This window comes from Leucoraja erinacea, chromosome 34 (genome assembly GCF_028641065.1).
Source record: "Leucoraja erinacea ecotype New England chromosome 34, Leri_hhj_1, whole genome shotgun sequence".
Classification (NCBI taxonomy): domain Eukaryota; kingdom Metazoa; phylum Chordata; class Chondrichthyes; order Rajiformes; family Rajidae; genus Leucoraja; species Leucoraja erinaceus.
In genome coordinates this window covers 19,703,895-19,727,367 of record NC_073410.1, presented here as the reverse complement: position 1 = coordinate 19,727,367, position 23,473 = coordinate 19,703,895, and the positions used below count along the sequence as shown (strand labels likewise).

The 23,473-nt window shown below is 44.1% G+C and overlaps 1 protein-coding gene across 2 annotated transcripts in view; it reads left to right on the top strand.

Moving 5' to 3' along the window:
• The window catches only part of bms1 (BMS1 ribosome biogenesis factor), a 120,737-nt gene that overhangs the window by 19,969 nt on the left and 77,295 nt on the right, over nt 1-23,473 (top strand). For both annotated transcript variants that reach the window (XM_055661955.1, XM_055661957.1), the window contains exons 3-10: nt 308-498; nt 1,247-1,326; nt 4,298-4,486; nt 4,645-4,787; nt 6,507-6,628; nt 8,415-8,608; nt 12,079-12,218; nt 22,421-23,046. In XM_055661955.1, coding sequence (XP_055517930.1) covers nt 308-498; nt 1,247-1,326; nt 4,298-4,486; nt 4,645-4,787; nt 6,507-6,628; nt 8,415-8,608; nt 12,079-12,218; nt 22,421-23,046 — 1,685 coding nt within the window. The remainder of the gene's footprint in view (nt 1-307; nt 499-1,246; nt 1,327-4,297; nt 4,487-4,644; nt 4,788-6,506; nt 6,629-8,414; nt 8,609-12,078; nt 12,219-22,420; nt 23,047-23,473) is intronic.

Below are 23,473 nucleotides of genomic sequence, written 5' to 3'. Positions count from 1 at the left end.
AGTGCAGGCCCAGGTTGACTGATATTGGCCAGATATGCAAACTGCAGAGGGTCATGATATTTTTCAGTTTGGCCAGCACAATCCTTTCAAGGGTCTTCATGATTGCAGAGGTCAGTGCGACAGTACTGCTTAAGACCAGTAATCATTGGTAGTACAAGGTAGTTAGATGCATTTAAGGAAGGCTGTTATTTAATTGAATTGTTTACATCTTATCCTAGAATAAGTAATCTCTGCAGTAATTGATCACATATTGTAAAGCAGATGTGTAAAAACAGTAAACCATTTAATTTAATCTCATCTTTAACAGAGCGCAGGACTTGAAAACTAAAAAGCATCACGTCCCTCTGGTTGACCGGACACCGCTGGAGCCCCCGCCCATTGTTGTTGTTGTGGTGGGACCCCCTAAAGTGGGAAAGAGTACTTTAATCCGGTGTCTGATTCAGAACTTCACCAAGCAAAAGTTGACAGAGATCAGGGGGCCAGTCACTATCATTGCAGGTGAGTCTGCAATTGTGAATATCACTTAAAATAAATGATTTGATGTAAATAAATGACCAGGATTGAGTGTTTCCAGAATATTCTACATTGATGCAGCAGCTTCAATGCACAAGGAAGTCCCTCCACAGATGCTGACTGCCTCGCTGGGTTTATTTGGGGCAGTGAGTCGTATACCTTGCTGGGTTTTTCCTTCACATTTCCTTCCTGTCTCTGGCAACCTCCAGCATGAAGCCCAATGTAAAGTAATTCTTCAGCAACTGTCTCCGTTTATGATTTTCCAGTTAGTGTACATCCTTGTCTACAGGATAATTACTTCATGGATTGATCTCATGGATTCATCCACGTGGAAACAGCACATATTCTAGAATGTAGAGCAGTACATTGGCCCACAATGTCCATGCCGAACATGATGCCAGGTTAAACTAATCTCATCTGCCTGCACGTGATCCATATCCCTCCATTCCCTGCATATCCACGAGCGTAACTAAAAGCCTCTTAAACTGTGATTTTGTATGCAGATTTTGTCTCCACCACTACGCTGGCAATACGATCCAGGCACCCTGTGTGGAAACAAATCTTGCCACATACATTCCTTTGAACTTTGATCCTCTCATCCTGAAGCTCTGCCCTCTAGTCTTTGACATTTCCACCTTTGAGAATAAGGTTCTGATTGTTTTTATTGTATGTGGATTTGGCTTTCGCTCGTCTTTAGTTTGCGTTCATCATTACATGGTTTTGTTTTCAACAGGCAAGAAGCGGCGGCTCTCCATTATTGAGTGTGGCAATGATATTAACTCAATGATCGACTTGGCCAAAGTGGCTGATTTGGTGAGGAAATCGTCGAGTTTTAAAAGTCTTTCGATTAAATATTGCTTTTCGATTAAGTATTGCTATTAATAAATCAATAGCTTTGACAGCAAGCATGTCAATGTAGCAAGCATTCAAGGTCCTACAACACAACAGTGTCATCAGTTTGATGATCATTGTTGATCAAAAATTGACTCGTTTTTAGTTTAGTTTCGAGATAAAGATATAGAGATACAGTGTAGAACCCGGCCATTCTGCCCATCCTGCCGTGCCGACCAGTTATCCCTTGACACTAACACTTTCCTACGCACACTGGGGACAATTTAGAATTTTACCACATCAATTAACCTACAAACCTGTACATCTTTGGAGTGGGGGAGGAAACCAGAGCACCCGGAGAAAACTCACATGGTCCTGGGGAGAATGTACAAACTCCATTCAGACAGCACTCGTAATCAGGATTAAACCCGGGTCTCTGGCGGTGTAAGACAGAGAAGGTTAGGGAGGCAGTTCAAGGGATCTAGAGTGTTGAGGCCATGACTGGTGGAGTGATGAAAACTGGGAGGACCCATGAGGCCAGAATAGGAGGACCTTTGGAATCTTGTGTGGGAAGGTGTATCAGGCTGGGGCTGAAAGATCTGAAGGACATTTTAGTGACGTGGGAATAGTAAAGGATTTGGGTAGAATAAGAAATTTAAGTTTAAATGGAGGCATTGTCCCAGAAGTCGGTGAGATGCATGAATACGGGATGAGATGTGATGTGGGAAACGGCATTATGGATGAGCTGTAATTATGTAGGGTGACCGATATTGTACTCCCTGTACACACATGACTGTGTGGCTAGGTTCAGCTCCAATTCAATAATTAAGTTTGCTGATGACACTGTGGTGGTGGGCCTGATCTCAGACAACGATGAGAAGGCCTACCGGGAGGAGGTGGCTGATCTAGCACTCTGGTGCCAGGATAACAGCCTCCTCTTGAACATCAAAAAAACGAAGGAGCTGATCATGGACTTTAGGAGGGCACATCATCCGAGGACGTACACTCCATTGAGGATAAATGGGGATCCTGTGGATAGGGTGAACTGTTTTAAATATCTGGGAGTCCACATCTCTGAGGATATGACATGGGCATCACACGCCTCAGCACTCGTGAGTAAGGCAAGGCAGCGCCTTTACCACCTCAGGCAATTGAGGAAATTCAGAGTGTCTCCGAGGATCCTCCAGTGCTTCTACGCAGCGGCGGTGGAAAGCATCTTGTCCGGGAACATTACCATCTGGTTTGGGAATTGCTCTGCCAAGGACAAGAAGGCTCTGCAGAGAGTAGTGCGTTCAGCCGAACGCACTATGGGAACTTCACTCACCGCCCTGCAGGAACTATACAACAGGAGGTGCAACTCCAGAGCAAATAAAATCATGGGAGACCCCTTCCACCCCTGCAACGGACTGTTCCAGCTGCTACGGTCAGGCAAACGCCTCCGTTGCCATGCGGTGAGAACGGAGAGGTTGAGAAGGAGTTTCTTCCCAGAGGCAATTCGGACTGTAAACGCCTATCTCACCAGGGACTAACTCTACAGAATGTTTTTCCTTCCATTATTTATTATGTAAAAGAATATGTGTGTTATGATTGTGTTTATAATTTGTTTGGTTGTTTTGTTGTTTGCCTTTTGCACAAATGTCCGCGAGCATTGCCACTTTCATTTCACTGCACATCTCGTATGTGTATGTGACAAATAAACTTCACTTGACTTGACTTGGGGAAATACACTTCAACCTGTCTCAGGCATTTTGTGAAATGTTGAATTTGAGCCTCTGGTGTGGTTTGGTAAATTCAGTTTAGGAGATGCTTTTTTAGTATAGTTTAATGCAGAGTGCTTGATATGTTGAGTCAAGTCAAGTTTATTGCCTTATGCACAAGTACAGTGAGGTACAGGTAGAAAGAAAACCTTGCTTTGACTTGCTTGAAAATGTGGAGCGTGCTGACGGAGGAGGTGGTGCAGTCAGATGCAATGACCTTGTTTAAGAGGATGGATACTTAAATGGGCAAGCATGGGAGGCTGCTGTCCTCATGTAGGCAGATGGGATCAGTGTAGATGGGAGAGAAGATTAGTTTGACCTGTTTCCGTGCGGTGTGCCTCTACGCAACTGGCTCAGTATAGTTGAAATTAAGATTTTTCTCTGCTTGATATGGTCTGTAGTGGAGAACGACATGTCTGTAGTAGTGTTGGGCAGTTCTACCCGGATGTGCAAGGTAGTACCCAGTGTTTAGGATAGTAATGTTATGTGGTAGGTGTGAGCTTCCAGTTGGAAAGTCCAGAGGAAGTATTTTCCTCTACCAACGCCTTGTTGTAACTAAGGTCAGAGCATTTGAATGAATGCTGGTGGTCTGAGATGTTGTTTAGGTTCATCACCTTGCTAACTAAATATGCATGGTTACAGGCACTTCATGTTTTACATGGGGGTTACGGGCTTAAAAAACAATGTGTAAATCATCAAGGCACAGCACACTACTATGCTGCCAATTGAAATAAATGAGAGTGAACCACACCATCCAACTTTATGAAGCCTTCCCTTCCATCTGTACTATGTACATAAAACACAGAAGATTACCCATTCATGTTCCATAACAGAACACATTTAGGCAGGCACATTTAAACAAATAACCTTTAAAGCTGCAAGCAATCATTTGAGGGGTTTTTTCTGTTAAGCCAAACTGAACTTACTAGATAATTTTGAAAGCTAATGTGTAAGTTTGCCATGCATAAATTTGAGTGCGTTATTGTGAAAATAGGAGCGCATAGATGAAACTTTGGTGGTAATTAGATAAAGCACGTTTTTCTAAAAACGTGTAAATCAGGCACGCATAAACCACAAAGGAGTCTGTATATGGCAATTAGTGAGATATTTGGTTAATGTATGGAACCCGTTGCATCTAATTGAAGTTTTTTCGTGTAGAATGAGGACAACAACTCTTAACTCCCTGTGTTCCTCAGGTTTTGATGCTGACTGATGCCAGCTTTGGCTTTGAAATGGAGACATTTGAATTCCTGAACATCTGTCAGGTCCACGGTTTCCCTAAGATCATGGGTGTCCTCACCCACCTGGACACCATAAAAAACAACAAGCAGTTGAAGAAGACAAAGAAAAGATTGAAGCATCGGTTCTGGACTGAGGTCTACCAGGTACGAGCTAGCGAGGGAAGTTGGGCTGGAAAGCTTGCATTATGACGGACAGCTCTAATGGTCCTGATAACTGCTGTGCCTGCATCTTTTGCCCTGCATTGTCAATGCTTGAACTGTAAGTTAAGGCAAGCACCAGCATCACTGTCTGTATTTTCCAGGGTGCAAAGCTCTTCTACCTGTCAGGAATGGTCCACGGGCAGTATCAGAAGCAGGAGATCCACAACTTGGGCCGATTTATCTCAGTGATGAAGTTTCGCCCACTGGTCTGGCAAATGGCACATCCTTACATCTTGGCCGACAGGTAGGCACAAGTTGCTTGGCTACCATTCCAAACCAGGAGAGAGTTGAGCACCATAGCATAGAGGAGCTGTCAAAGTTGCGATGAGAAGCAATGGACAATTGTTGGGTTGGCAACAATTGGGGTCGGGTAACATGGACAGGAATTGGGAAGTGAGACTGGAGTATTGGAAGGACTTGCGGCTCCTTCCTTTCCCTGTTAATTAAATTAGAATTTCTATGTGCCTTTGGCTAGTTTCGCACTAGTTTTATGGCAATGCTTCTGCATATTATCTAAATACCTATTTGCTGCTTTGAATTGTACAAATTTGTTGTAGGTAATTAATTTTCCAGAATGAATGCTGCAGCCAATGAAGTGACTTAGAATTCAAACAAAGTCACAAGAGTGCAGGGGGATTCAGAAACTGCATTGCAGGGGCAAAGATGGGGGCAGGAAAGATCCTGCCAGTTGGATAGGGGAATAAGGCACCCTGCTGAGTAAATTGGGGCATTTTTTATGTTGTGAATGAAGAACGAAACTGACGATATATTTTATATTTGAGGAGCAATTGGCATTGTGTTTTTACCATTTTCATCAGGTTAAAAGACATAGGAGAAACATTAGGCCATTCGGCCCATTGACACTACCCTGCCATTCAATTATGGCTGATCTATTTTTCCCTCTCAACCCCATTCTCCTGATCCCTAACTATGCCTTGGGTTAACTTTAAATGGCACACACTGAGACCCTACGTAAGAATATCTTGACAAACCAGCTCTGGGCTGAATCCTCACACACTGCATATTGTGGTCTAATGAACAATTTTAACACAAGGTATTTACAATTATTACATAGATAGACACAAAAAGCTGGAGTAATTCAGCGAGACAGTCTGGCACATTTTTGATTAGTGTCAAAGATTACCGGAAAAAAGCAGGAGAACAAGGGAAACACAGGGTAGTGGACTGAATTTTCAGCCCAGTGTTTCTGACAGTGGTAGATAAATATGTAGAGGAGAAAATGGTGTGTTTGTCAAGAGGATAATACCCAGTATATTCAGGATGGTTCCCTTTATAGAGCCTCACAGATGGAACCTTACAGCTAGCAGAATTGGACAATGTTCCAATGTTTGAAGAAGGGTTTCGGCCCGAAACGTTGCCTATTTCCTTCGCTCCATAGATGCTGCTGCACCCGCTGAGTTTCTCCAGCTTTTCTGTGTAACCTTGGACAATGTTCCAGTTGGCCAGCAGTAAGAGATCATAAATTCATGTGATTGGAGCAGATTTAGGTCATTTAGTCCATCATCTGCTCCGCCATTCAATCATGGCTAATCTATCTCTCCCCATAACCCCTGACACCTGTATTAATCAAGAATCTGTCACTGTCTTAAAAATATCCACAGATTCACCACCCTCTGACTAAATAAATTTCTCCTCACCTCCTTCTTAAAGGAATTCGGTTATTCCTCTAGTCCTAGACTCCCCCACTAATGGAAATACCCTCTCCACATCTACTCAAGCCTACTATTTGGTAAGTTTCAATGAGATCGCCCCCCTCACCCTTCTAAACTCCAGCGAGTCAAGTCTAGTGCCTTCAAATGCTGATAATGTAGGTCTTGTCATCTCAATGTTGTTCTGTTTATCTGCACAGGCCTGCCAGACATCTCAAATGTGCCAAAATATGACCGTTCCGTGGGAAAATAAAATGTAAATAAAGTGTGAAATTGTGTTGTTGGTATTTCAGAATGGAAGATCTGACCAACCTTGAGGATGTGCGGGTGAACCAGAAGTGTGACCGTAGGATAACAATGTATGGGTACCTGCGTGGGACGTACCTCAAGGACAACAGTCAGGTTCACGTACCCGGTAATGCATTGCTTCAAACAAGTATTGCCCATGGTTACACACAAAAGCTGGAGAAACTCAGCGGGTGCAGCAGCATCTATGGAGCGAAGGAAATAGGCAACGTTTCGGGCCGAAACCCTTCTTCAGACTGATCGGGGGCGGGGGTGGAAGTATTGTCCATGGATTCTGTGGGGAACATAAAAGCCGTCTCTATCCCACTCGGGAACACTGTAAACATTGTCCATGTATCAGGTGTGGTTCATCTGTGATCAATGTAATGGGAGTAGGTTACTTGGCCCCATAGAGTCGTAGCATAGAAATAGGAAGTTCGGGCCTCAATCTTGCTCCTACCCATCAATACTAATCCCACTTGCTATATCCATCCATGACATACTTATTCAAGAGCCTGTCTATATGCCTCTTAAATGTTGTTACTGTTCTTTCTGTTACCACCTTCTTACGTTACTGATTCCAAGTTCCAGCTCCTATTTCTGTGAAAACTCTACCTCAGATTCCCATTAAATCTTTCCACTTGCAATCAACCAATGTCCTCCGGTTTTAGATGCCTCCAGCATGGAAGCAGAGTATGGCTCTCTACCCAATCTGTCTATCGTAATTTTATATGCCTCGATCACTCCTGTGCCTCCTTCATTGCACGGAAACCAAGTCCAGCCTGTCTAATCTCTCGGTGTAATCTTAGCCCTCCAATCCAGCCACATTCTTGTGAATCTTTGCTGCATCATGTCTGCCTTAACCACATCCTTCCCATAGTGTTGTGACAGGAGCTGTACATAATACTCAAGTGTGAAATCACCAATGTTTTGTACAACTGCAACATGAAATCTCAACTCTAGCACTCATGCCTCTGTTAATGAAGGCAAGAATGCTATATGATGTGAGCAAAAAATAGAGTGCTGGAAACAGCTGGTCAGGCAGCATCTGTGGTGGGAATGGACAGGTGATGTTTCAGGTCGGGACCTTCTTCAGACTGAAGAACGTCCTCTGTCCTGTCCATTCCCTCCACAGACCCGCTGAGTTCCTCCAGCACTTTGCGTTTTGCTCAAGATTTCAGTTTCTTGTGATGCTATACACACTCATCACCACCCTCTCTATCTGTATTCCAATTTTCAGGGCACTGTGTTCTTGTACCTTAAAAGCTGGGAAGTAATATTTGCCTAAATGGTCTCATTTTTGTGGCAGTATGGATGGAATCTGCAGGATGGTCTCCAGTGGTGTGAATTTCTTGATGTAATTGTGGAACCTTGCCCCATTGAAGGAGTGCAGCCATTATACCTGGGTGTTTGTGGGCAACCTTCAGTTGCTCCCACTTTATATCCTTTTATATATGCTGCTGTAATCACTTTTCTGAATACAAAACTAAAGACTGTTAATACTTGATACCCTCCATTGCCTTGAGTGGATATGGTATATGTTGAATTCTGTGAATGGATCTCAAGATTTTCACGGGGAGATGGGTTAAAATGAAAAGGTGTTTTTCTCCTTTTTTTCCCCATTCCTCTCTTCCCGTAAACATTTTGATGATTGTGTGGTCCCAGCACCTGTGAAACATGAGCATTTATATTTTTTCTGTAGTTTTGTTGCATGCTTTGTCAAATCTTAACAGTCGGCGGTGTTTGGTCTTTGATAATACAGAGCATGTTATTTATCCATTCCTAATATCGTCATGTGAAGATAGACACAAAATGCTGGAGTAATACAGCGGGACAGCTGACTAACATTGTCACTTAGATTCTAACATAAACATGATGTATATGTGATCCGAAGGGTAAATTCTTTTGTTTTCTAGGTGTTGGTGACTTCATGGTGAATAAAGTTGACTTCCTTCCAGATCCCTGCCCCCTTCCAGAGCAGCTGAAGAAACGGTCGTTGAATGAGAAAGAAAGGATGATCTATGCCCCAATGTCTGGTGTTGGGGGGATTATTTATGATAAAGATGCCGTGTATATCGATTTGGGTGGAAGCCATGCACACAGAGATGAGGTATGGTGGTGTACTGTCGTCTCTCGAGTTTCTTTCACCTTGTTGCCAATGTTTCTCTTCTCCTAAGCTCTCAGGCCTTCACTGCATGGCCCATGTGTTATTGAGCTAGATAAGTAGCATCGGAATCCTCTCAACAGTAGTAAACGTTGCAATTGATCGCAGAATCATGGGTAGAAAAAAGGTACAACAGATTGTGGTTTACCAAGGTAGCATCCCTGGAGAACACGGACAGGTGATGTTTCGGTTCCGAGCCCAGGAATGCTGCCTGACCCTCCGAGCTACTCCAGCATTTTGTACCTTTCCATAGAATCAGGCAATTTAATTTACAGGAGGAGGCCATTTGGCCCACTGTTTCTGTACTGGTTGTGGGGGGGGGGGGGGGGGGGGGGGGGGGGGGGGGAAGAGCTGCCTACTTCCACTCATTCCACCTCCCAGCATAGACCAGTTGTAGGACTCTGAATCTGAAGCCATGAATATTATCCCTCCTCGTAACTGATAGTGGCCTCACCAGCAACATGCACATCCTCCCAACTCACGTTACATACCATCGTGCGTGAGTGACATTCTGTACTCTGGGGATGTTGCTGATGCTGTGAATTTTGGCAAATTTTTACTTACATTCATTTACGAATTCTGTCCTGTTAAATTATGTTAAAATATAGTGTTTTACAGATGACATGGTAAAAGTTATAGTTGTACCTGTGATAGACAGAATCATGGATGCATGCAGCATTTGCCCCGCTACATTCACGGCAGCATCAAATCCCCATCCATACAAAGCCTATTAAATGGCACTCAGTCCATCGCCTTCTGTACCTTGGCTGTTGAAGTGCCTGCCCAGATGTTGACAACATCTGCCTCCACCGCCTTCTATGGCAGTGCATTCCAGATCTCAACCATGGTTGGTGGAAGATTCTTTCTCGGATCCCCTCTAAATGTAATACTCTTCACCTTTAAACTACCCCCTCTGGTCTCGGAGACCTCTGCCATGGGATGTCTATTTACCCTATCTATTACAAGGTCAAACTAATGATTGGCTAAAGGAATGGAGCAGGAGGTTGGGCTTCAGATACTTGGATCACGTCGAAAGAAGGTGGGAACAGTACAGGCAGTTGGGTTGTGCTTGAATTGGAAGCTAATATTCCATCTGCATTTAGCTGCCTACCTTACCAGCTGACTAATTCCCTTATGTAACCCACCGTTACACTCCTTAAGGGCCTGTCCCACTTGGGCGACCTAATCCGCAATTGCAGAAGAGTGTCTTCGACCTTCAAGCTCGAGGCACTCTCGTGGAAAGCCTCGAGCTGGATCGACCGAAGCTTGAGCTGCATCTCCCGACCGCACACACACACACACACACACACACACACACACACACACACACACACACACACACACACACACACACACACACACACACACACACACACACACACACACACACACACACACACACACATCACAAAGGTGGGGGCCATGGAAAGCGGAGGGGCGCTGTTTGCGCGATGAAGAGTAAGGTAAATGGCTGCCATAGAGCACCATAAGTCCTTTAGAGTGTGCGGGGGGGGGGGGGGGGGGGGGGGGGGGGGGGAGAAGAGGAGGGAGACAGAAGGGAGGAGAAGGAGTGGAGACATTTTTAAGGTTTAATAAAGTTTATCAGGCATTTTACCTACTGGTAGGTCTTTCTAGGTCGTAAAACACCAATGAGCCAATCAAAATGGCTGGTCAGCGAAGGAGATGGCCTTTGAGTGCCTGTAAATAAATAGCGACCCAACTCCACTGCATTACAAGTGAAAAAGACCCATGCCGACCGAATTTCAATATCCTGAGGCCGCGAGTAGACGGGAACCTCCCTCGAGCATGAAGGAGTTCCAGCCACCTCATACGACCTCCTAGGATCTCGTGTCGACCATGCTGCGAGGTTGAGTCCAGGGCAAACTCTTCCAACCTCGCAGCTTAGGTCGCCCAAGTGGGACAGGCCCTTTACCATCACCACCATCAATTTCCACCTCTTCTGTAAATATACTAACAACGCTTGCATTTGCATCTTACACGTAAACGTATGAAGCAAGGATGATTAACCTTTTGTGTTGTGCAAAATTAAATAAGAGACTATTACTAATTTCTGTTTTCTGAAACGTGTCAACACTAATGACATAAATTAGGACAATTGGCCCAATGGCCTATGCTGGATCCCCTCCAACCTACTGTCTATCACAGGTGCCCATCAAATCCCTTTTGGTTTTCTTTGCTACCAGCCTACAGTAAGAAACATAGACAATAGATTATGAGTAGGCCATTCGGCCCTTCGAGCCAGCATCGCCATTCAATATGATCATAGAAAATAGGTACAGGAGTAGGCCATTCGGCCCTTCAAGCCTGCACCGCCATTCAATATGATCATGGCTGATCATCCAAAATCATTACCCTGTTCCGGCTTTCTGCCCATATACCTTGGTTCCATTAGCCCTAAGAGCTATTTCTAAACTCTCCCTTGAATACATCCAGTGAATAGGCCTCCACTGCCTTCTGTGGCGGAGAATTTCCAGGTTCACAACTCGCTGGGTAAAAATGGTTTTCCTCATCTCAGTCCTAAATGGTCTAACCTTTATTCTTAAGCTGTGACCCCTGGTTCTGGACTTCCCCAACATTGGGAATATTTTTCCCGCATCTTGCCTGTTCAATGCCTTAAGAATTTTATATAAGGGGCAGGTTACAGCAGTTAGTTAACCCAGCGCCGTCTTTGGGAGGGCACCAGGTCACCCTGAGGAGACCCGCGTGATGTTGGGGAGTACAGGCAAGCTGGGCATAGGTAGCGAACACCCAAGGGTGCAATCTTCTCCCTCTCATTTGAGGTGCCACGGTGTAGCTGATACACTCCCTGTAGTCACACGATACTACCCAGACTTTCTTTCGTGATGATGCAATGGAGTAACTCGGGCCTGCAGTGACATCTATTACATCTATTATAAGGAAGAGAGGGCTGGAGAAGTGGGGAGAGAAAACGGGGGGAGATGCTGAAGGAGAGACTCAGCGGCTGGTGTGTGGTGAAAGGGAGGTGGGGGGGACGGGGAGAGGAGAGTGATCCTGAGGATTGGAGAGAGAGATAGAGAGTGGCTGGAGGAGGAAGAGAGAGGCCACTCTCCCAAGTTTCAACTACCCTTCAGTCAATCTGAGAACAGAAAGCCTACCCAAGTGGCTTATTTTGTCCGAGGTTCTGCAGAAATCATTTATTTCTCATCTGCACCTTCTGACATTTCCAAAATCCTCAAAACGTCATATATGTCAGAGATGAATAAAATGCAAGATAGGAAACCTATGAAGGATGCAAATAAAAATAAATATATTATAAAAAGCTCAGGGGCAAGGAATATTTTTTTACTCATGTGCTGGCGATACAAAGTAAATCTGTCAAAGCACCACAAGCACTTCGATACATTACTTGTGTGTGTGTTATGCTTGGTCTGCAGGAAGAACAAAGGCCAACCCATGAGCTGATGCAGAGTCTCATTACGACACATAGCACCATTGATAACAAGATGGTTTCCAGCAAAGTCTCCCTCTTTATGGATTCACATCCGCTGGGATATGAAGAATTAGACAAAGACAGGTACAAAAAGCCATGGATTCCATTTTAAACCGACCTATCTTGCACTTGGTGATTCATCGTACCCACGTAGAGTATTGTGTTCATGTTTGATTCATCTTGCTGCAGGAGAGATGTTAGCCATCTTTTTCACACAAAGGGTGGTAGGTATATGGAACGAGCTGCCAAAAGAGGTAGTCGAGGCAGGTCCTATCACAACATTTAAGAAATAATTAGACAGGTACATGGAGAGGATAGGTTTTGGGGATATGGGCCAAATGCGGGTAGGTGGGACTAGTGTAGACGGGGCATGTCGGTCGGCATGGTCAATTTGAGCAGAAGGGCCTGTTTCCAAACTGTATGACTATGATGTAAAGCTGGTGATATTCTGAGCTATGATGCCTTTGTTCCTTGTATTGGCAACATGGTGTCCTTCATCAAATGTAATGATCTGTTTCTTTGTTGTAGATAGGCATAGGAAGTCCACAAAAAAACAACTTTCTTCTTGTCCACCCTATTCTTGTAACATAATGTACTTTTTTAGAAAATATCTGAGGCTCCAGTTTCACATTCAGCCTGGCCATACACCAAAGCATAGATTTTAGGGTCTCTGGTTGCACTGCAATGATGAGGTTGTCCATTTAAACTTTCAACTGGATTCTGAACCTATTAATTTATATTAATTTAGCTTCGCATCTTGTTCAGCACATGCATTGAGGGCCGAAAGGTCTTTTTTAGTGCTGCACTGCTCTATGTTCTTTTCTGACTATTCCCAGAGAATATTTTGTGATTGGGATAAGGGCCAAACATGGACAGATGGGAATAGTGGAGATGGGCTATCTTAGCCAGCATGGGCAAGTTGTGGCAAAGGACCTATTTCCATGCTGTATGACTTACTAATATTTCAGCATTACCTGCACAATGTTTTATTGCTGGGATGACATTTGTCTCAGTCCAGCTTCCCCTTCTTACTACAACTCGTTCCGCACATGTACTTCCCTTGGGCTTGGTCATGGAGAGGAAACATGGCACAATTAAAGGGCATTGTCCTTGTTTTGTGGGTCAAGTTTCTTCTCTGAAAGGATTAAGCCCTCCAGTCCCGGTAACATGCCTGTGAATAGTTTCTGCACCTGATGCAGCTTATTGACATCCTTCCCAAACCTGGGAGATCAGAACAGCGCAAAATACTCCCAAGCGTGGTCTCACCTATGAATTGTACGAATATAACGTTGCACCCCAATTTATAAACTCAACGTCTTGACAAGCGTGTCAAATGCCTACTTCACCACCCAGTTTACCACTGTTCAAACTTTAAAAATCTATGTACTCGTAACATTCACCGTAGGTCTTGCCCTGGTTTAACGTGCCAAAACATGCCACCTTGCAGTTGTCTGAATTAAATTCCTTCTGACATTTCTTGACTTACTTCCTCAATTCATCTAGATTCTATTATAACCATATAATATAACCATATAACAATTACAGCACGGAAACAGGCCATCTCGACCCTTCTAGTCCGTGCTGAACACGTATTCTCCCCTAGTCCCATATACCTGCGCTCAGACCATAACCCTCCATTCCTTTCCCGTCCATATAACTGTCCAATTTACTTTTAAATGATAAAAACGAACCTGCCTCCATCACCTTCACTGGAAGCTCATTCCACACAGCCACCACTCTCTGAGTAAAGAAGTTCCCCCTCATGTTACCCCTAAACTTCTGTCCCTTAATTCTCAAGTCATGTCCCCTTGTTTGAATCTTCCCTACTCTCAGTGGGAAAAGCTTATCCACGTCAACTCTGTCTGTCCCTCTCATCATTTTAAAGACCTCTATCAAGTCCCCCCTTAACCTTCTGCGCTCCAGAGAATAAAGCCCTAACTTGTTCAACCTTTCTCTGTAACTTAGTTGCTGAAACACAGGCAACATTCTAGTAAATCTCCTCTGTACTCTCTCTATTTTGTTGACGTCCTTCCTATAATTAGGCGACCAAAATTGTACACCATACTCCAGAATTGGCCTCACCAATGCCTTGTAAAATTTTAACATTACATCCCAACTTCTATACTCAATGCTCTGATTTATAAAGGCCATCCCACCAAAAGCTTTCTTTATCACCCTATCTACATGAGATTCCACTTTCAGGGAACTGTGCACAGTTATTCCCAGATCCCTCTGTTCACCTGCATTCTTCAATTCCCTACCATTTACCATGTACTTCCTATTTTGATTTGTCCTGCCAAGATGTAGCTCCTCACACTTATCAGCATTAAACTCCATCTGCCATCTTTCAGCCCACTCTTCCAACTGGCATAAATCTCTCTGCAGACTTTGAAAATCTATTTCATTATCCACAACCCCTCCTATCTTAGTATCATCGGCATACTTACTAATCCAATTTACCACACCATCATCCAGATCATTGATGTACATGACAAACAACAGTGGACCCAACACAGATCCCGGTGGCACCCCACTAGCCACTGGCCTCCAACCTGACAAACAACCATCCACCATTACTCTCTGGCATCTCCTATTGTAATCTTTTCACTACCCACTATACCACCAACGTTGATGTCATCTGCAAACTTCCTAACCATGCTAATAACATTGTTAACAAATTATTAATAGAGATGACGAACCCCAGTGAACATAGCATCAATGTCTGTGGCACACCATTGGTCACAGGCTTCCATTCTGATTAACAAACCTCCACTACCATCTTCTGTCTCCTTTCGCCAGGCCCATTTTATATCCAATTGGCCATATCCAATTTATTTCTTGCTAAAGTACATGTAGACAACATTCACTGCCTTACCTTCATCAATCATCTTCGTCATTCATTTAAATAAAAAACAAGGTTGTAAGGCATGAACTGTCCTGCTCAAGTAATGCTGACTGTCCCCAATAAGCCCAAGCTTTGTAAGATTTTTCTCAAATAATTTATCTACCATTAATGTGAGACTGGCCTCCCTATTTTAAATGATCTCTATTGCCCTTCTTGAAGGATCAATGTGGACTACTCTTCAGTACTCTGGGACCTCGCTGTGGCCGGAGAGGTTGCAGAGATCTCTGTCAAGGTCCTGGTAATCTCGTCTCTTGTCTCTTCCAATAACCTGGGAAAGCGCCCATCAGGCCCTGGGGATCTATCCATCTTAATGTTCTTCAATAGACCCAATGCCACCACCTTGATCTCCGAATGCCCCAGACATACCCCACCAATCTTACTGTCCTTAGTTTGGGTTTATTTTAGAGTTACAGCACAGAAACAGGCCCTTCCACCAGCCAAAATCCTTATAAATTGAGTTACACAGCATTCTGTGCCATGTCCAGGACCAATGAGTGGGCACCCATCCGTATTAATCCCATTTTCCAGCACCCTCTGGGCCGAGGTGGTTCAAGTCTTAGTCCAGCCACGTCTTAAATGTGACTCTGCCTCCATCACCTGCCTTTGCAGACAGAGTCATAGATGAAGCCTGACCTGCTAAGTTCCACAAGCAGTTTGTATTTTTCACTTCACCAATTGTGTTTAACCTGCCAGGTATTTCCAGCACTTTCTGCTTTGGGGAGTCTCTTTGGCCCTGCCAAGCCCAGAGAGATGGCCAGTATTTTGGGTGGGAACCCTGCGTCTGGACTGAGAGTGCAGAGGAGAGATGGTATATAAAGGTGAGAGGGAGGGATGAGGCAGGAGAAGGTGGAACCAGGTGGTGAGCAGGGTGAGGGCCAGGCGGGGGTGTGGGGCTCTGTGTTGGGGGCAGCAGCTGGGAGGTGATGGATAGAGACAGGTAAAGAGAGATGAATATTTGGGGGGGGGGGGGGGGCAAAGGTCGGGTGGGGACAGTGGAGGTCGAGACAGGCTGGAAGCTGATGTGGAGAGCCAAGATCTGATGAGGGGTGGGTGATGGGCAGTGTTGATGTTTCAGGCTGGTGGTTGCATAGTGACAGCCTGTCCTCTGTTTCTCTCTCCAGTAGACACTGTTTCATCTGTGGGTCTACCCTGCATTTCTTGTTTGTGTTTCAGTTTTCAGCATCTACAGTTATGTTTTGTTTAAATCTAACTTGCTCAGGCTGACCAAGGTGCCCCATCTCCATTTGTCCCACCTGTCCAATGTTTGGCTCACATTCCGAACAAGAAATCTGCAGTTGCGTTTTATTTAAATTCGGTTATGCTCCCTTCACACACGTTCCTGACCACCTGGGCATTCCAATCATATAGACAGCATAGTACAGCACAGGCACTGACCCTCGGCCCACATTACCTGTGCCTAACATGATATCAAGATAAACTAATCTCCACAGTCACAGCACAGAGGTAGTTCATTTGGCCCATCAGGTCGATGCCACTTTCAAGTACAACAATCCCAACAATCCCATCCAACTCATTCTGTCAAATGCCTATGGATGCATTTTTACTTTGCTACTTGTCTACAGTCGGGATAATGATGTTGACAGCTTATTATCCTTTCAACACACCAGAGCTTAAATGATTCCAAGTTTAACTTGGCAACACGTTCGGCACAGCCAATGTAGACCAAAGGGGCTTTCGACAAGGTCCCACATAAGAGATTAGTATACAAACTTAAAGCACATGGCATTGGGTGTTCAGTATTGATGTGGACAGAGAACTGGCTGACAAACAGGAAGCAAAGAGTAGGAGTAAACGGGTCCTTTTCACAATGGCAGGCAGTGACTAGTGGGGTACCGCAAGGCTCAGTGCTGGGACCCCAGCTATTTACAATATATATTAATGATTTGGATGAGGGAATTGAATGCAACATCTTCAAGTTTGTGGATGACACTAAGCTAGGGGGCAGTGTTAGCTGTGAGGAGGATGCTAGGAGGCTGCAAGGTGACTTGGATAGGCTGGGTGAGTGGGCAAATGCATGGCAGATGCAGGATAATGTGGATAAATGTGAGGTTATCCACTTTGGTGGCAAGAACAGGAAAGCAGACTTATTTAAATGATGGCTGATTAGGAAAAGGGGAGATGCAACGAGCCCTGGGGGTCATGGTACACCAGTCATTGAAAGTAGGCTTGCAGGTGCAGCAGGCAGTGAAGAAAGCGAATGGTATGTTAGCATTCACAGCAAAAGGATTTGAGTATAGGAGCAGGGAGGTTCTACTGCAGTTGTACAGGGTCTTGGTGAGACCACAACTGGAGTATTGCGTACAGTTTTGGTCTCCAAATCTGAGGAAGGACATTGTTGCCATAGAGGGAGTGCAGAGAAGGTTCACCAGACTGATTCCTGGGATGTCAGGACTTTCATATGAAGAAAGACTGGATAGACCCGGCTTGTACTCGCTAGAATTTAGGAGATTGAGGGGGGATCTTATAGAAACGTACAAAATTCTTAAGGGGTTGGACAGGCTAGATGCAGGAAGATTGGTCCCGATGTTGGGGAAGTCCAGGACATGGGGTCACAGCTTAAGGATAGAGGGGAAATCCTTTAGGACCGAGATGAGAAAAACATTTTTCACACAGAGAGTGATGAATCTCTGGAACTCTCTGCCACAGAAGGTAGTTGAGGCCAGTTCATTGGCTATATTTAAGAGGAAGTTAGATGTGGCCCTTGTGGCTAAAGGGATCAGGGGGTATGGAGAGAAGGCAGGTACAGGATACTGAGTTGGATGATCAGCCATGATCATATTGAATGGCGGTGCAGGCTCAAAGGGCCGAATGGCCTACTCCTGCACCTATTTTCTATGTTCCTGTGCTGTACTGTTCTATGTGGGAGAAAATGAGTGGGAAATTATAGGAAAAGCTCTTTAACTGAGGCGGCTGAGCTCAGTATTGAAGTTGGGTTGCTGGAGATCTGAGGCTGCAGATTAGCTCATGTTCATCAAATATTAAGGCTGTTAAAGGTAGAACTCATGATCTCCTAGTGAAAGTGAATTAAACAAGTAAATAAAACGATTCACTGCAAAAAGACAAAGTGCTGGAGTCAATTTGTCTTTTTGCAGAGAGGAGTAACTCATCTCTGGAGAACAAAGATAGGTGATGGTTTGGCTCTGAAGAAGGATCCTCACACAAAGCATCGCCGAGCAATGTATTCGAGAGATGCTGCCTGACCCGCTGACTTACTCCAATACTTTGTGCCCTTTTTACAAACCATCTGCACTTTCTTGTGTCTGAATGATTCACAGTATTTCGAAACATAGAAAATAGGTGCAGGAGGAGGCCAATCAGCCCTTCATATAACCATATAACAATTGCAGCACGGAAACAGGACATCTCGGCCTTTTTAGTCTGCCGAACACTTATTCTCCCCTAGTCCCATCTTCCTGCACTAAAACCATAACCCTCCATTCCTTTCCCGTCCAGAACCGCCATTCATTGTGATCATGGCTGATCGTCCCCAATCAATAACCCGTGCCTGCCTTCTTCCCATATCCCTCGACTCCACTAGCCCTAGCGCTCTATCTAACACTCTCTTAAATCCATCCAGTGACGGCCTCCACTGCTCTCTGTGGCAGGGAATTCCATAAATTCACAACTCTCTGAGTGAAAACGTTTTTTTCTCACCTCAGTCTTAAATGACCTCCCCTTTATTTTAGGACTGTGGCCCCTGGTTCTGGACTCGCTCAACATTGGGATCATTTTTCCTGCATCAAGCTTGTCCAGTCCTTTCATAATGTTATATGTTTCTATAAGATTCCCCCTCATCCTTCTAAACTGCAGTGAATACATCAGTCTGAAGAAGGGTTTCCCCCTATCAGTCTGAAGAAGGGTTTCGGCCCGAAATGTTGCCTATTTCCTTCGCTCCATAGATGCTGCTGCACCCGCTGAGTTTCTCCAGCATTTTTGTGTACCTCCAGTGAATACAAGCCTAGTCTTTTCAATCTTTCCTCATATGACAGTCCCCCCATCCCATGGATCAATCTCGTGAACTATAGCTGCACTGCCTCAATCACAAGGATGTCCTTCCTCAAATTAGGAGACCAAAACTGTACGCAATACTCCAGATGTGGTCTCACCAGAGCCCTATACAACTGCAGAAGAACCTCTTTACTCCTATACTGAAATTATCTTGTTATGAAGGCCAACATTCCATTAGCTTTCTTCACTGCCTGCTGTACCTGTAAGCCAAATTTCAGTGACCGGTGTACAAGGACACCCAGGTCTTGCTGCACCTCCCCTTACCTTACCTAACCTAACCCCATTGAGATAATAATCTGCCCCCTTGTTTTTGCCGCCAAAGTGGACAATCTCACATTTATCTATATTATACTGCATCTGCATCTGTCTCTTATTTAAAACTTTATAAATTTTGGTGTGATATATTTGATATATTCTCAAAGCTATTTAAGACAAAAATGGAGCCTAATACTGAAATGATTATATTTGGAGTAAGTGGAGATGGGAACAAATTAAATACATACCAAAACTCATTTTTCAATTATGGGTTAATACCAGCAAAAAAACATACTTAAATTTTGGAAAAATGCTAATATACCAACATTTAAAATGTGGATCAGTAATATGCTGGACACAGCACATTTGGGAAAAATTAGACTCCTCCTAATAGACAAACAAGACCTATTCTTAAGGAGTTGGTCCCCATTTATTGATTTCTTGGATTCATGTGGTGACATAATATCATGAAAACCAACAGTTTCAGGTATGGGTGAAAGATAATTTAGAATATTTAAAAAACACACCTCACTGTGGCAATGGAATAATCTCCCTGCTGCTTTCCTTCTTCACTTATTCCTTCTCTTTCACTTTTTCTTTATTGGTTTTTCACCCACGCTCACTAATCTATTCTTCACTTTTCACAACCTCTTTTTCTTCTCTCCTTTCTCACTTCTCTCTTTAAAAAAAAAGGGAAGTTGTACTGAGAATGTAATATGTTAACATCGTTTTTGTACCAATGCATTGTACTCACTTCTAATAAATAAAATAAAAAAAAATAAAAAATACGGCATCTGCCACGCATCTGCCCACGCACTCAACCTGTCCAGGTCACCCTGCAACCTCCTAACATCCTCTTCACAGCTCAGTCACCCAGCTTTGTGTCATCTTGCTATTGTTGCTCCTAATTCCCTCTTCCAAATCGTTAATATATATGGTAAACAGTTGCGGACCCAACACCGAGCCTTGCGGCACTCCACTCGCCACTGCCTGCCATTCTGAAAACAACCCGTTCACTCCCACTCTTTGATTCCGGTCTGCCAACCAATTTTCTATCCATGTCAACACTCTACCCCAAATAACATGTGCTCTAATTTTAGTCACCAGTCTCCCATGCGGGACCTTATCAAAGGCTTTCTGAAAGTCTAGATACACTACATCCACAGGCACGCCTTCATCCATTTTACTTGTCACATCCTCAAAAAATTCCAGAAGATTAGTCAAGCATGATATCCCTTTCATAAATCCATGTTGACTTGGACTAATCCTTTTACTGGAGCCACCTCCCTGAGGACCCTGTGATGCAGACCATCAGGCCCAGGGGATTTATCATCCTTCAGTCTCATTAGCCTACCCAATACTATTTCTCGCCTAATGAAAATATATTTCAGTTCCTCTACCCCCTTAGATCCTCTGTCCTCCAGTACATCTGGAAGATTGTTTGTGTCTTCCTTAGTGAAGACAGATCCGAAATACCTATTGAACTCTTCTGCCATTTCCTTGTTGCCCATAATAATTTCACCCGTGTCTGCCTTCAAGGGACCCAGATTTGACTTTGCTACTTTTTTTCCCTTAACATATCTAAAGAAGCTTTTACTGTCCTTTATATTCCTGGCCAGCTTCCCCTCGTACTTCATCTTTTCAGCCCGTATTGCCCGTTTTGTTTCCTTCTGTTGTCCTATGAAAGTTTCCCAATTCTCTGGCTTCCGGCTACTCTTTGCTGTGCTACACATCTTTTCTTTTAGTTTTATTCTATCCCTAACTTCTCTTGCCAGCCACAGTTGCCTCCTACTCCCCTCAGAATCTTTCTTCCTTTTTGGAATGAAATGATCCTGCGTCTTCCGGATTATGCCCAGAAATTCCTGCCATTGCTGTTCCACGGTCATTCCTGCTAGGATCCCTTTCCAGTCTATCTTGGCCAGCTCCCCTCATGCCTTCATAGTCCCCTTTGTTCAACTGCATCACTGCCACTTCCGATTTAACCTTCTCCTTCTCAAATTGCAGATTAAAACGAATCATATTATGATCACTACCTCCAAGCGGTTCCTTTACCTTGAGTTCTCTTATCATATCTGGTTCATTGGACAACACTAAATCCAGAATTGCATTTTCTCTGGTCGGCTCCATTACAAACTGCTCTAAGAATCCATCTCGGAGGCATTCTACAAACTCTCTTTCTCGGGGTCCTGAACCAACCTGATTTTCCCAGTCTATCTGCATATTGAAATCCCCCATCACCACAGTGGCATTACCTTTGTTACATGCCAGTTTTAACTCCTACTGCAACTTACACCCTACAACTTACACCTTACAGCCTACTATTTGGGGGTCTGTAGATAACACCAATTAATGTCTTCTTGCCTTTACAATTCCTCAACTCAATCCATAATGATTCTACCTTGTCAGTCCCTATGTCTTCCCTCGCAAGGGACTGAATTCCATCCCTCACCAGCAGAGCTAACCCCTCTCCTCTGCCCAACTGCCTGTACTTTCTATAGGATGTATAACCCTGAATATTAAGTCCCCAGGCCCGATCCACCTGCAGCCATGTCTCAGTAATCCCCACAATGTCATATCTACCAACCTCTAACTGGGCCTCAAGCTCATCCACTTTACTCCTTATACTTTGCCAATTCATATACAATACTTTTAATTCCTTACGCATCTCACCTTTCACATCGATCCCTATTATACTTGGCCATACTCTCCTATTCCTTTGCGAGCTTCCTTTCCCATTAATTCTGGGGTTATGCTTTGTTTAAATATAAAACTACATTTTCCATGTAACCATATAACCATATAACAATTACAGCACGGAAACAGGCCATCTCGGCCCTTCTAGTCCGTGCCGAACACTTATTCTCCCCTAGTCCCATCTACCTGCACTAAGACCATAACTCTCCATTTCTTTCCCGTCCATATAACTATCCAACTTATTTTTAAATGATAAAATCGAACCTGCCTCCACCACCTCCACTGGAAGCTCATTCCACACAGCTACCACTCTCTGAGTAAAGAAGTTCCCCCTCATGTTACCCTTAAACTCCTGTCCCTTAATTCTCAAGTCATATGAAAACTATGAACATTTTGTAAACAGATGCAGAATGCCAAAAGAGGAGAAGGTGTTGGATCCTGGGAGTGAGCGCATGCGTCGCAAGGCAGTGTTTGAAGATGAGGGTTGTGAGCAAATGTCTGAAAGTGACGAGGAGGATGAGCATGAAAATTGTGATGAAACGGAGAGTGAAGATGAAGAAACAAGCAGCAGTCCAAAGCAGACTAGAGAAGGATGTCATCCCCAGCTGCCCGAAGCCGTGCTGCTGGAGGGGATGTGCGCAGGAGCTGCAGAGGAAAGGCCAGCATTCGCTGATGCTGACGACAGCCTGGAGGTTGAGTCAGAGACGGAAGTGACCGATGGGTCCGATGGGGAAGAGGACATCGTTAGTGACTCTGCGGAGAGCTCCTTGCATTCTGATAACCAAGAAACACAGGAGGAAAGTTCGCAAAGAGGTTTGATCAGTATTCAGAGAGATGAAGGGCGAACGATGTCAGAGACAGATACTTCCGATGATGATGAAAGTCCGAACATGGTTGTGCAAACGACAGGGAAAAACACGACAGGCCCAGAATTGTCAGAAGGTCTGCAGAATTGGAGAACGGGTAACGTGGAAGAATTACTTAAAGGCGATATTGAAGAAAAGACTGACACAAATGATGAAACACCAGGTAGGTGGAATTATTTTGGGGCATTTTTGGTTAAGGTAGTTCTCGGGACATTATTATGGTTTGAATATTTTGTAAAAACCTAAGAATATTCATTTTTATCTTCCTCTCTCAGTAGCTGAATCTAAAATTGATTTAAAACCTATTCCCACCTCAAATGAACTACATCACCCATCTTGCCACTAGTCCCACCTGAGCCATTTTGTTGCCCTTCTTCCCTTGATCCCAACCTGCTCATACTGCTGCTAGCTCTAAATCGTTATTAATCCTCTACACATCTTTTAGTTTTGTTTATTATTGTCAAGTGAACAGAGAGATATAGTGAAAACCTTGTTCTGCGTGCTATGCAATCAAATTATACAAGACATGAATAGAATAGATCCTGTTCTGGAACTGCACGAAGAGTGTAGGCACGATCCGGCACCTTTTT